The sequence below is a fragment of the Tamandua tetradactyla genome, chromosome 2 (genome assembly GCF_023851605.1).
Source record: "Tamandua tetradactyla isolate mTamTet1 chromosome 2, mTamTet1.pri, whole genome shotgun sequence".
In the NCBI taxonomy this organism is placed as follows: domain Eukaryota; kingdom Metazoa; phylum Chordata; class Mammalia; order Pilosa; family Myrmecophagidae; genus Tamandua; species Tamandua tetradactyla.
Genome location: NC_135328.1, coordinates 15,364,977 through 15,378,931, shown reverse-complemented (window position 1 = coordinate 15,378,931; position 13,955 = coordinate 15,364,977). Strand labels below are relative to the sequence as shown.

Here is a 13,955-nt window from a genome sequence, read left to right as displayed (position 1 = left end):
GACAGAGCAGACGAAGATGCTCTGTCACATTTGTGACTGCATTTTACTAAGGACATATGCATTTTGGTTACAGAAGAAGTGCTGCCTTAAGAAAATTAAATAGTGATTTGTAGCTCTCAGAAATTGTCTGTTGAAATACTAGCTAACGGTAGAATGATTCGTAAGAAATGCCTTTATGAAAACTGTAAGGTGAAATAATCGTCAATACTAAATTATGTACATACCCTGTGTTTTCTGTTTGGGATGGAAGGGCAAGACCGGGTCTTATCCATCTTTTTGTTTAGCATATGGAATGGTGCTTCTCACTAACAGATGCTCATTTAAACATCCGTTGAATGAAACCATGAGTGGGCTTAAATCCTTAAAGATGAAGTATGTGCTTTAACTTAAAAAAAGGAAAAAAAAAAGTATTTGCCGAGCAGACGAGAGCGTTCCAGGCGGAGGAAAACAGAAGTTCTCCCGTCTGAAACCACGAAAGAGTGGAGCCTAGAGGTCAAGAAGTTCCCCCAGGCCTTACACGTGGGCGCTGGCGCTTGAGCCTGCGGGCAGTCTGAATTTCAGGGCTCTTCCTTCCACGGGAAAGTGAAAATTTGCTAATGTACCCCCCTCGGGAAGGCCACAGCCGACCTCAGCCGCACCCACACGCCCGGGGCGAGCCTGGCACTGCCCGACCGGCGCGGCTAAGCAGGACAAGGGCCCTGAGGCAGCGCGACAGCCCCACCCCAGCCCACCGCACCCAGTGCGCGCCGCGTTTCTGCCCTGGCCGCCTCCGGGCCAGCCCGGGGAGGGCGGGAGGGGGCCAGATGCCGCCGGTACCCCCGCCGCGCCCAGCGCCCGAGGTTTCGCTTCCCGGCCAGAGCCCCGCCCCGCCCGCGGGAACCAGAATCCGTGGGGCGAACGTCAGGCGCCGGGGTCCGGAGCGGGACCCCCGGTGGGGGACGGGCGAGGAGACGCGCGGCCGGCGATGCCCGGAGCACAGCGACCGCGAGACCGAGCTCCCCTGCCGCCCCTGCCGCCGCTGCCGCCGCTGGTTGGCCCGCTGTGTCCGGAGCTGGGCGCGCCCCGCGGTCACCCGGTGCCCCTGGCGCTGGAGGCGGCCGCGGACGTGCAGGCGGGGACCCGGCGGCGCGCCTGGAGAGCCCAGAGGCCACGGCGGGGAGGGGGCGCGCTGCGGCCCCCACTGCCCGTTCCCGGCCGCACCTGGCCACCGAAGGTGTCCCCGGGGGTCCTCCAGGCTGTGGTTGGGAGCGGGAGACCCAGGTCCTGGCAGGGCGGGATTGGGAGTTCGAATGTAGGAGCTCAGGGCTGGTTACCAGGGGTGACCTTGGGCCGGAAGAAAATCTGCCTTTATCAAAGGTGATAAAACCTCCATTTGGTTTTCTCCGGAAACGAGCTGGGGCTGTGTTAACCCTGGGACAAATCATAGCAGCCTAAACATCACCTTCAGTGCCCCGTGCTCCCATTCCACCTTCCCGATGGCCTGGTGGGTGCTATTATCATTCTTACAGCCATTTTACAGATGAGAAAATTTAGGCCCAGCAGGCAGGGGCAGGCCTTGAACCCAGCACTCGGTGGTGGAGCCCTCACCTCTAAGTAATCCTAGAAATGTCCATGACCGCTGGGCTCCTGTCCCAGCCTTGCCACCCAAGTGTTCTGTGGCTTTGACCCAGAAATCTCTGGTCAAATCCCTCCTTCTCTATGAACTTCAGGCTAGACTAGGCAGGGCCCTCCCATCTGTGACAGATTCCCCTGCTTCCTCCTCCAAAAAGTCTTCCAGGATTAACCCATCCAGGGGATGACCTTTTCCCTACCTGCAAGAGTTACCACCACCACACTATGATAGCCTTGGGGTTCGTATCTCCCAAGGTGAGAAAGGGCCACATAGGGACAGCCCAGCATGCAGAATTCTGCCTCCCAAGCCTTACCTATACAAGGGCTATAAAAATATTCTTACCTATACAAGGGCTATAAAAATATTCAGTCTCACAAGGCTGCTTTCCAGAGGTCTGGCTTGCAGACTAATTGTCTGCTTGTCCACTGGCCTGTCCTACCTATGCATGCCCATTTTTGCATCCCCATACCCACCCACTCACCTATCCATTTGTTTATTCAGAAAACATCCACTGAGCACACTCCTTGAGCCAAAAACCTGTCTCTTTAAGGCAGTCAAGAATAGATTAAGTGCTTCCCTGACCTAGACGAGCTCCCGGGCTGGGGAGTGGGCAGAGTACACAGGCCCTGATAGTACTGTGTGATAAATGTGGGTAGCCACAGCCAGAAAACCTGGCACACTTCCAGGAGGAGGTGTCATTGAAACTGGCCTTGAAGGAAAAATAGGATTTCACCAGGCACCAAGACAGGAGAGGCTGCCCGCGGCTGGAGCGCACCAGGATACCTAGAAATCTTGCTTGGGTCGAGTATGGGGAGAAGGTCAGGCCTGGCTTATACCTGGGTTATGATCGCAATCACCCTTCACTCCCCTCTCCCATGCACCCAACGGGCCACCCAGCAAATGCTAAAAGAGCACTATGCATTGCGTGTTTCCAGGTGGCACACCAAGTATTTTGTGTACATCTTCTCATTTGGTCCCCACAGCAACCCAGTGGGCCACCCCATGTTTACAGCTGGGGAAATTGAGATTTCGAGAGCTGCGATCACTCGCCCAGGTGGCATGGAAAGAGAGCTGGCCCTTAGACCTACGAATTTTCCGACTCTGGAGCTTACGCGGCTTCCCAGCTCTCCACTTGAAGTTGGCAGCCCCTGGCGATTCTGGTCAATTCAGCAAACACTTACAGGTCCCCTGGAAGCTCCAGGTCAGTTGGGACAGCCTGGCCAGGCCTAAGAAAGGAGGGCACACCTGGGCGGGAGCAGAGCAGGTCTCCGGAAGAGGCAGGGGGAGAATTAGGGGGCTGGGCTCATAGTAGGTGCTCAATTACTACTCACCCAGGAAGCGAATGCTCTTCGCCTGACCCCATGCTGCTTACTTAAAGGACCTATTCAGGGACTGGAAAAGCAGAGGGTGGGGGATAAGGGGGTGGCTCATCAAGTTGTGGGGAGTTTCAGATGTGGCCCTCTGAGGATTAGAGGCCCTAATCCTAGGCCCGGCCCAGCCCCCAACTTGCCACATGACTTTGGGCAAGTTGCCTCCCCTTCGGAGTCTCAGGTACTTCAGCTGGGAAAAAAAGACAGGGGTGTGAGAAGCTTTGTTTTCTCATAGTGTCAGTATTGAGACGTTCCCCCCTAATTCCATCCTGTACAGAAACTCAGCCAAGACTGTCTAAAGCAGCTGGCAACCAAGAAGCAGGAGGAAGGTGACAACATAAGCCAGATAGAAGAAGCTGCTGAGAAGCTAAAGGCAAGTGTATGTTTCCTCCTGTGGGGTCAGGTGACCCACGGTTTCCCCAGGACATGGGGTATGTGCCAACGTGGGGCCAGGAAAAAAGCAAAACCCGGCCTCTGAAGGTTTGGTGGGACCAGGGGCTTTTGTCATTTAGGGGCCTCTCTTTAAGAAAAAGAGTGCAAAATTACAAACACAAAATGAGGTGCATGAGCTTGAAGGGGCCATGCACAGGAAGCTCGGGTTTTGGTTGTTTTGTGGGGTACCCACCCCGGCCCGCCTCACAAAATGGAGCAAGGGCCTTTCTCTGCCTCAGTACAGCCCCTTCCCTCTCATCAGCTGCCGTTCTCTTCGGGGGGCTGGCCCTCCATCCGCCATGCCCCAAACCCTCTAAAAGCACAATACAGCATACAAATAGCCCTTCAGGTTTCACTGCTGTGTTTGGAGGAAAGTCAAGGTGTGGGTCAACTCCATTCATATTTACTTTCTCCAGGCTTCCTCTTTCTTAATGATCTTTATTTAAATGGATGTGTCTGTGGGTTTTGAATGCAAAGTTGGGACTACCTTCTTGAATCCTCAGTTTGACTGGGAAAAACTTGCTGCCTCCTGAGGGGCCTTTGCACGGCCTTGGGTGACATCTTCCCTTCTCTGCCTCAACTGCTCCCTCCAGGCAGTGTGGGCTGGAGTGGGGCGCCCTGGGGCCTGGCCCACCAGAGCTCTGTGAGCCCCGGACTGAGGCGGGGACGGCTCTGGTTTGCATCTATGTTCTCAGTTCAGTTATTAACTGTGTCTCTCAAATCTTCAAGAGCAGAACTCTGGGCTTGGGAAGATAAATCCATTCAAAAGGATTTGGGAAGGGACAGTTGGTGGGAGGTGCTTTGGGCTGTAAAGCCTGAAAATCAGGGACAGGCCATGGGACCTCTGTAAACTCTCTGAACAGATGTGGTTTAGGATCCCCAAGGAAAGAGTTAGGACCAGTGCGGAGGGGCGTAAGGGAGCATCTGGAGGTAAATTGCAGTTTAATCTAAGCAACAGTTTTCTTTCCTTTGACATCTCCCAACTTTTTTTTTTACATTTTATTTTGAAATAATCTAATATCTGACTCAAATAAACATTTCTTCAATTATCCAAAAAGGTCTTTTACAGCAATTTTTTTTTTCTTTTTGAACTAGGAGCCAAACCATATGGCATCATTTGGAAGATGTGTCTCCATAGTCACACCCTCTCTCTCTCCATTTAAATTAATAGACTGTTTTTTTTTAAAGCAGTTTTAGGTTCACAGAAAAATTGAGCAGAAAGTACAGAGAGTTCCCATATGCCCTCTCTGCCTCTCCCATGGTTTCCCCTTTTATTAACACTTTGCATTAGTTTGGTATACTTGTTATAATTGATGAGCCAGCGCTGATACTTTATGAATTGTTACTCACTAAAGTCCATTAGAGGTCACTCTGGGTTGTGCAGTTCTGTGGATCCTGACAATGCGTGATGTCATACATCCACCATTACAGCACCATCCCGAATGGTTTCACTGCCCTAAAAATGCCTTGTCCCCCCCTAGTCACCCGCCCAACCCTCCCCTGAACTCCTGGCACCCACTGACGTCTTTACTCTCTGCAGTTTTGCCTTTTCCAGAATGCCATGTAGTTGGAATCCTACAGCATATAGACCTTCAGACCGGCTTCTTTCGTTTAGCAGTATGCATTAAAGGTTCCTCCATGTACAGCTGTGGCTTGATAGTTCATTTGTTCCGGTCACTGAATTGTATTCCTCTGTATGGATGTACCACAGTTGGCTTATCCATTCACCTATCGAAGGACACTTTGGTTGTTTCCAAATGTAGGCAATTATGAATAAAGCTGATATAGACTTACATGTGCAGGGTTTTTTGTGTGTGTGGACACATCTTCAAATCATTCCAGTAAATATTTAGAAGCGTGATTGCTGGATGATATGTTAAGACTGTGCTGAATTTTGTAAGAAATTACCCAGCTGTGTTCCAGAGTAGCTTGTCTTAGTTGGCTAAAGCTTCTGGAATGCGATATACTAGAAATGGAGTGACTTTTAAAAAGGAATTTATTAAGTTACAAGTTTACAGTTCTAAGGCCATAAAAATGTCCAAACTAAGGTATCCAGATAAGGATACCTTGAGTCAAGAAAGGCCAATCTGAGAAGACCCGTGGCTGGCATCTGCTGGTCCTTGTTCCCAGTTCCATTCCTACCAGCTTCTGATGCCAGTGGTTTCTTCTCTAAGTGCCTGTGGGCCTTCACTTAGCTCCTCTGGGACACAACTCAGTGTTCTGGCTTGCTTAGCATCTCCTGGGAGGGCACATGGCAGTGTCTGCTGGCCTCTGCACCTCAAACATCGTGTCTAGGCGTCTGTTCTCTCTGTCGGCACTCCCAGCATCTCCAAATGTCTGCGTGTCTGTCACCTCTGAGCTTTCTCCATAATGTTTCCTCTTTTGAAGGGCACCATAAACTAATCAAACCCCACCTGGAATGGGTGGAGTCACATCTCCATCTAATCAAAAGACCACACCCACTATTGTGCATGCCACATCTCCATGGAAGTAATCTAATCAGAGGTCACACCCACAGCTATGTGTGGAAATCATCTAATCAAAGATTTCCACCCTAAACAACAGGTATGGCCCTACAAGATTGGATGAGGATTAAAACATGGCTTTTCTGGGGTACCTAATACTTTCAGACCAGCACATGGTTGCATTCCCAGCAGCAGTGAAGAGAGTGGCTCCCTGGTCTCACGAGCATTTGGTCTTGTCAGCGTTCTGCATTTAAGCCATTCCAGTAGGTCTGTAGTGGTATCTCATTGTTACCTTAATTTGCAATAAAAATGACAGGATGCTCAGCATCTTTTCATATGCTTATTTTCCACCTGTATGTCTTCTTTGCTGAGGATTCTGCTCTGATCTTTTGCCCATTTTTAATTGGGTTGTCTGTTTTCTTATTGTTGATATATATTTTTAATGTATATTTTTGGATATAAGTCCTTCATCACATATGTGCTTTATAGTCTCTTTTTAAAGAAGAACAACGCCCTGCTTTTTTGTTTATTTGCTTCTCCCCATGTCATTACCTTTTTTGTAGAGTCCAGACTCATTTTCCTGAAGAATTGATGGCCTTCTGGGTTTAACTGTTAAGGACCCATGTTTCAACACATTTGGACTGTCCCAGAGGGTGATGAGCCATTCCCTGGTGAGAGCCAGGCAAAGTCAGATGCCGGAGGCACGGAAAGAGGGACAGGAGAGTTAGGCATGGTCAAAGAATGGTGGCATGCTCTCCATGCCCAGCAGGTGTTTAGATCTGGCTGGTGTCCTGGGCTCCCCTGCTGGTCCCCCCTGCACCTCCCAGGGCACAGCAGCTTCTCCCAACTGCTCCCTGTCTCTTGGATGGGTCCTCAGTTCCTCCTCAGCAAGCCCCCCTCTGGGGCAGAGCGCAGAAGCCATTCTCACATTGGACCTCCCCATCAGCTCGGGGAGTTCTGCACCTTGGATAAGTCACTTCCCCAAGACAGCGCTCTGCTTTAGCTTTCCAGGGTAGGAAACACCTACCGGTGTCCTGGGCCCCATAACAGCTGGGGCCACAGCTCAAGTTCCCAGGGGGGACCTGCTGAAGGCTTCCAGATTTGAGGGGTGGGGCTGAAACCCCACCTTCCACCTGTGCTCACCTTCCAGGTGTACAGGCATCCATAATGTCCCCACAACTCAAAACTCCAAAATAACCTCCTCCATCTCTACCCTGTTGACCCCTTTATCACCTCCATCTGAACCCTTTTGCTTTCTTTTTTATTAGAAAAGCAGCTTTAATCTTGTATTGCTCTCAAAGTTTCAGCAAATCAAGTGTAAATGGAACAGTCTTTGACACTAAGTAATCTAAAGACATTACTCTGGAAGAAAATTTCCTATGCCAATAACTCTTCATTCTTTTGGACATTGTTATGCTTGTAGGAAACTTGCCACTTCCAAAGAAACAATTTTGAGCATTTTTTAAAGCAGCTTCTGATTCAGAGATCCCTGCTAGCTACTTATTACAAAACTCCTCTCCTGTGGGCCATCCTCTTAAAATACGTGTGATGACTAAAGAAATTTTAGAACATACAGGAGTAACAGGACTAAAAAATTTCATTCCTGCCCTTGTAGAAGCTGTTTACATTTCCCAGTGCATTCACTGAGCAAGACTTAAAAATAAATAAATAATGTTGTGAAAAGCCTCATTCCATAGACATCAACAGTGAGCATATTTTATAGATATCTTAGCCAAAATGCCACTGCTGGGAACACTCTGCACTGAAGCTGCTATTTAAAAAAGAAAATTTATTTATGCATTTGCTGATGTCTTAGCATGGTAAAATTTGCACGTTAACAGAAATTGAAACTGCAAAAGAAGTAAATTAAACTTACTCTTTCATAAAACCAATGCTGGATTAATAACATGGTTTGCTGTACTAACTTATACCAACATTTTTTCTTTTCTTTTCTTTCTTTCTTTTTTTTTTTTTTTTTTGCATGGGCAGGCACTGGGACTCGAACCCAGGTCTCTGGCATGGCAGGTGAGAACTCTGCCTGCTGAACCACTGTAGCTTGCTGTATACACATATTTTCAACCTCATTTAGACATCAATTCTCAGTGGTTTCAGAATAGTTCTTTAAGTGGCTCTTTAGCTGATCCTCTTAAAATTCAAAATCTTTCAGAAAGTGTTCTACTTGACATTATGTCACTGCCAATTTTAGCAGCCCAAGCTGGGTGAATTTTCACATAGTCATCCTAAATAAAATCAAAGGGCACATCTTAGGGTTGACCAGCCTAGTGATCCTTTTGAAGCTGCCATCCTCAGACCCTACTCAAACCCATATATCCTGCACTTAAGCTATGTGAGAAGGCAAGACCCTGAGATAAAGGACTAAAAGACTTTTTGGTAATAATTTTCCATTTCCAAACAGTATTTACTATTGGCTGAAGGGCTATTTTTTTAAAGATGCATGTAATCTATTTATCTAACAGTTTTTTCCCACATAAACTTGATATGTAGGGTTAATATTTGTTCCCTTTTATGCTATTTTCAAATATGTGCACATTCAGATCTTTCAACATCTCCATAAAATTAAACATCTCCTCTTGGAGAAAAGACTTATTTTCTGCTGAAAGTTTTCACCTGGCTAAAGTGAGTGTTGTCAAAGTTGTGTGCCCTTCATTGGACAGTTTTCCCTCAAGAAAAATTAAAGCCGTGTATTGACACCAGTTCTGTTTACAATTATATACTTTTTTTAATTCTTTTTTTAAATGCGATTTTATTGCGATATCTTCACCATGCGATCCATCCAAAGTAAGATTGTATCCCTTTTTGAAGGTACTTTTTCTTCCAGTTAATCATCTGGTTGTAATAAATGGATGGAAGGATTATTTACTAGTGATGGTTGGTCTGTTGCTTGCCAGATTTTTTAGGAAGAGCTGCCGGTAAGGAAGAAAGGCCCAAGAAGCAGATGTGAACTTTGTTGGAGTAAATATGTGAGAAAAGCTTTACTTGTTACTTGGTGAAAATAACTGCCAAGTGTTTTCATATTTCAAGGTATTTCCTACATTTCACGACAAGAGCTGAAGGCGGAAGTGGCAGGTTGATAAGTTTATTGCCTTTATCTGACAAATATCTGACAATGTAGAAAATTGCGGTTGGGTTTAGCTCTCAGCAGCCTCTCCTGAGCTCTGAGGACACTTGCCTTCTTCCAAGCTACCTGAGCTTTCTTTTGGACAAGAGGCGTTTGGGGACAGTTCCACCTCTCCGATTTAACTCCTTTCTTACGCTCCTCCTCCTAGACCGGGTTCTCTTTGTGGCAGCAGCAGCGGCTTTCTTGTACATTGTCTCCACGTCCAGAGTTGCGTTACGATTCTTTATGTAGGGGAAGAACTGTTTCTTGTAAGCATCCCCGTCCTCTTCCATCAGCATTCTGACCCATGGCATGCTCCAGCGCACCTCCGCATTGCATCCCTTGCTTTCTGAGTCTCCCGCAGGGAATCGTTGAGCCCTGGGAGGGATAGGCAACCCTCCTTCAGAGCCCCCCGAACCTCATTTCCAGTGGTAACTCTGGCAAGCCCTGCATGCAAGCCGCAGGTGAAGGCCCCGGACTGGCGGGCAGTACTTGCTCCCTGTGTTCCTCTCCGGTCACCTCCACTTGGCCTTTCCAGCTCTCGTCCCTGCCGAACCTGGTGAGAAGCCAAGGCCAGGACAGTAGCTCGCAGGATAGTCCGTCCAGCCAGCCTTCACACCGTACCCAGGGAGTTCATGAGCATAAGCGATGCAGACCGTCGTTTCCCCTTCCCTGCAGGCATCCGCCACGCGACACATAGGTCCTTGTGAGTTTTGCTTATCTTCATCCTCTATGGAGGTGTGCTGTGCTTTTTTTTTTAATCCTGGATTACCAAGCGTTTCCGAGCAGCCTGATCAGTTTTTCCTTTTCATCTTCTTCTGAATTTCACTTGGTATCTCCCGAAATGGGCCCCATCCTGCAGAACAGGGCCTGTGTTCCGGCTGGCCACACACCTGCCCGCCCCCTTCTGCTTTAGCCTTTGCGATTTTGCACCCTGGAGCTCTGTGTCACAGCCACGTGGGTATTTGATGTGAAGCTTCATTCCAGGCTTGCAGGTTAATTCCTGCTGCTATTAAAATTACTTCAGGGTGGGCCATGGTGGCTCAGCAGGCAGAGTACTCGCCTGCCATGCCAGAGACCTGGGTTCAGTTCCTGGTGCCTGCCCATGCAAAAAAAAAAAGAGGGAATGATTTTTTAGCCAAAAACTAAAGGACAAATACTGTATGGTCCCACTGATGTGAACGGACATTTGAGAATAAATTTGGAATATGTCATTGGTAACAGAGTCCAGCAGGAGGTAGAAACAGGGTAAGATGATGGGCAATTGGAGCTGAAGGGATACAGACTGTGCAACAGGACTAGATACAAAAACTCAAAAATGGACAGCACAATAATACCTAATTGTAAAGTAATCATGTTAAAACACTGAATGAAGCTGCATCCGAGCTATAGGTTTTTGTTTTGTTTTGTTTTGTTCTTACTATTATTACTTTTATTTTTTTTTCTCTGTATTAACATTCTATATCTTTTTCGGTTATATTGCTAGTTCTTCTAAACTGATGCAAATGTACTAAGAAACGATGATCATGCATCTATGTGATGATGTTAAGAATTACTGATTGCATATGTAGAATGGTATGATTTCTAAATGTTGGGTTAATTTCATTTTTTCCGTTAATTAAAAAAAAAAAAAGAGAAGAGGTCATTGGAGCTGAAGGGATACAGACTGTGCAACAGGACTGGATATAAAAACTCAGAAATGGACAGCACAATATTACCTAATTGTAATGCAATTATGTTAAAACATTGAATGAAGCTGCATGTGAGGTATAGGTTTTTTTTTCTCTCTATTATCGTTTTAATTCTTATTCTGTTGTCTTTTTATTTCTTTTTCTAAATTGATGCAAATGTACTAAGAAATGATGAATATGCAACTATGTGATGATATTAAGAATTGCTGATTGTACATGTAGAATGGAATGATTTCTAAATGTTTTGTTAATTTTTTTAATTAATAAAAAAAAAAAAAGAAAAAAAATTACTTCAGAAAAAAAGATTTTCTTAGGGCAATAAGAGTTGGGCTTCTTGAAAGCAAAGCCAGACATTATCGGTAAAACATGGATCCTTCCAGAAATGGTCTGTCTGTGCAGACACAGGTGGCTGTGTTGCATTGCCTGTGACATTATTTAAAAATTTTTTTATTAATTTTAAATTACAAAAATATGACAACAAAGAAACACAAACATTCTTAAAATATAATCATTCTGTTCGTTCTACATATATAATCAGTAATTCACAATATCATCACATAGTTGCATATTCATCATCATGATCATTTCTTAGACCATTTGCATCAATTCAGAAAAAGAAATAAAAGATAACATAAAAAGAAATAAAATGAAAACAGAAAAAAAAATTATACATACCATACCCCTTACCCCTCCCTTTCATTGATCACTAGCATTTCAAACTAAATTTATTTTAACATTTGTTCCCCTTATTATTTAATTTTATTCCATATGTTCTACTCATCTGTTGACAAGGTAGATAAAAGGAGCATCAGACACAAGGTTTTCACAATCACACAGTCACATTGTGAAAGCTCTATCATTATACAATCATCTTCAAGAAACATGGCTACTGGAACACAGCTCTACATTTTTAGGCAGTTCCCTCCAGCCTCTCCATTACATCTTGAATAACAAGGTGATAGCTACTTAATGAATAAGAATAACCGCCAGGATAGCCTGTCAACTCTGTTTGGAATCTCTCAGCCATTGACACTTTGTCTCATTTCACTCTTCCCCCTTTTGGTGGAGAAGGTTTTCTCAATCCCTTGATGCTGGGTCTCAGCTCATTCTAGGATTTCTGTCCCACGTTGCCAGGAAGGTTCACACCCCTGGGAGTCATGTCCCACGTAGACAGGGGGAGGGTGGTAAGTTTGCTTGTTGTGTTGACTGAGAGAGAGGCCACATCTGAGCAACAAAAGAGGTTCTCTTGGGGGTGACTCTTAGGCCTAATTTTAAGTAGGCTTGACCTATCCTCTGTGGGGCTAAGTTTCATATGAACAAACCCCAAGACTAGAGTCTCAGCCTATAGTCCTGTGAGAATATCACACTGCTTGTGAGAATATCAAGAATTCAACTCAGGGGGGTTGAATTTTCCCCCATTCTCACCATTCTCGAAAGGGGACTTTGCAAATACTTTTCCACTCACGGATCAAATCACTCTGGGATTCACTGGGGCATCACTCTGGACAAACCAACAAAATCTCATGTCCTACTCAAGTTTCCATGGACTTATATTGTTCAACCAACTATCTACATAAGTTACATTAGGACATGCACTAGTCAAAATATAAATTTTGTACCAAATAAACATTTTTTGCTTTAGTCTTACACATAAGTTGAAAATCTAAAATATTAATTACCATCCATTTTCAGCACCCTGCAATAATGATATTCCTTTGTTCTTCCTCATGCAAAAACATTTTTTAAATTTGTATATTTAGTCATTATCATTATACATTCTAAGCATTCCTAGATTATACCATCTCAATCTTTATCATCTATTTTTCTTTGTGATTTCATTTATGCCCCCAGCCCTCCTCCCTCTATCATTCTCACATGCAGCTTCATTCAGTGTTTTAACATAATTGTATTATAGTTAGATAATATTGTGCTGTCCATTTCTGAGTTTTTATATTCCGTCCTGTTGCACAATCTGTATCCCTTCAGCTCCAATTACCCAATATCTCACCCTATTTCTATCTCTTGATGGTCTCTGTCACCCACGAGATATTCCAAGTTTGTTCACTAATGTCAGTTCATATCAGTGAGACCATACAGTATTTGTCCTTTTGTTTCTGGCTAATCACACTCAGCATAATGTCCTTAAGGTCCATCCATGTTGTTACATACTTCATAACTTTATTCTGTCTTACAGCTGCATAATATTCCATCATATGTATATGCCACAGTTTGTTTAGCCAACTGTCTGTTGATGGACATTTTGGCTGTTTCCATCTCTTGGTAATTGTTAACAATGCTGCTATAAACATTGGTGTGTAAATGTCCATTTGTGTCCTTGGCCTCGTGTCCTTTGAGTAGAGACAGCATATAGATGGGTCCTGTTTTTTAATCCATTCTGCCAGACTATGTCTTTTGATTGGAGAGTTTAATCCATTAACATTCAGTGTTATTACTGCATGCGTAGTACTTTCTTCTACTATTTTGCCTTCTGGATTTTATATGTCATATCTAATTTTCCTTCTTTTTACCTTTACTCATAGTCTTCCTTTCTACACTCTTCTCCACATCTCTCTCTTCTGTCTTCGTATCTGTCTCTAGCATTCCCTTTAGTATTTCTTGCAGCGCTGGTCTCTTGGTCACAAATACTCTCAGTGAATTTTTGTCTGAAAATGTTTTAATTCCTCCCTCATTTATGAAGGACAATTTTGCTGGATATAGAATTCTTGGTTTGGCAGTTTTTCTCTTTTAATAATTTTAATATATTATCCCACTGTCTTCTTGCCTCCATGGTTTCTGCTGAGAGATCTGCGTATAGTCTTACTGGGCTTCCCTTGTATGTGATGGATTGCTTTTCTCTTGCTGCTTTCAAGATCCTCTCTTTCTCTTTGACCTCTGACATATTGATTAGTAAATGTCTTGGAGTACTTCTATTTGGATCTATTCTCTTTGGGGAATGCCGCACTTCTTGGATCTGTAATTTTAAGTCTGTCATAAGAGTTGGGAAATTTTCAGTGATAATTTTCTCCATTAGTTTTTCTCCTCCTTCTCCCTTCTCTTCTCCTTCTGAGACACCCACAGCACGTATATTTGTGCACTTCATATTATCATTCAATTCCCTGAGCCCCTGCTCAAATTTTTCCATTCTTTTCCCTATAGTTTCTGTTTCTTTTTGGATTTCAGATGGTCCATCCTCCAGTTCACTAATTCTAACCTCTGTCTCTTGAAATCTACCATTGTAGGTTTCCATTGTTTTTTTCATCTCTTCTA

General features: G+C 44.7%; 1 protein-coding gene across 1 annotated transcript in view; it reads left to right on the top strand.

The window, feature by feature from the left end:
* Positions 1-13,955, top strand: part of TRIM14 (tripartite motif containing 14) — a 41,899-nt gene that overhangs the window by 1,329 nt on the left and 26,615 nt on the right. Inside the window, 4 exon segments of the mRNA XM_077126987.1 lie at positions 727-933; positions 936-1,028; positions 1,031-1,111; positions 3,260-3,355. Of these exon segments, the coding sequence (XP_076983102.1) occupies positions 727-933; positions 936-1,028; positions 1,031-1,111; positions 3,260-3,355 (477 nt within the window).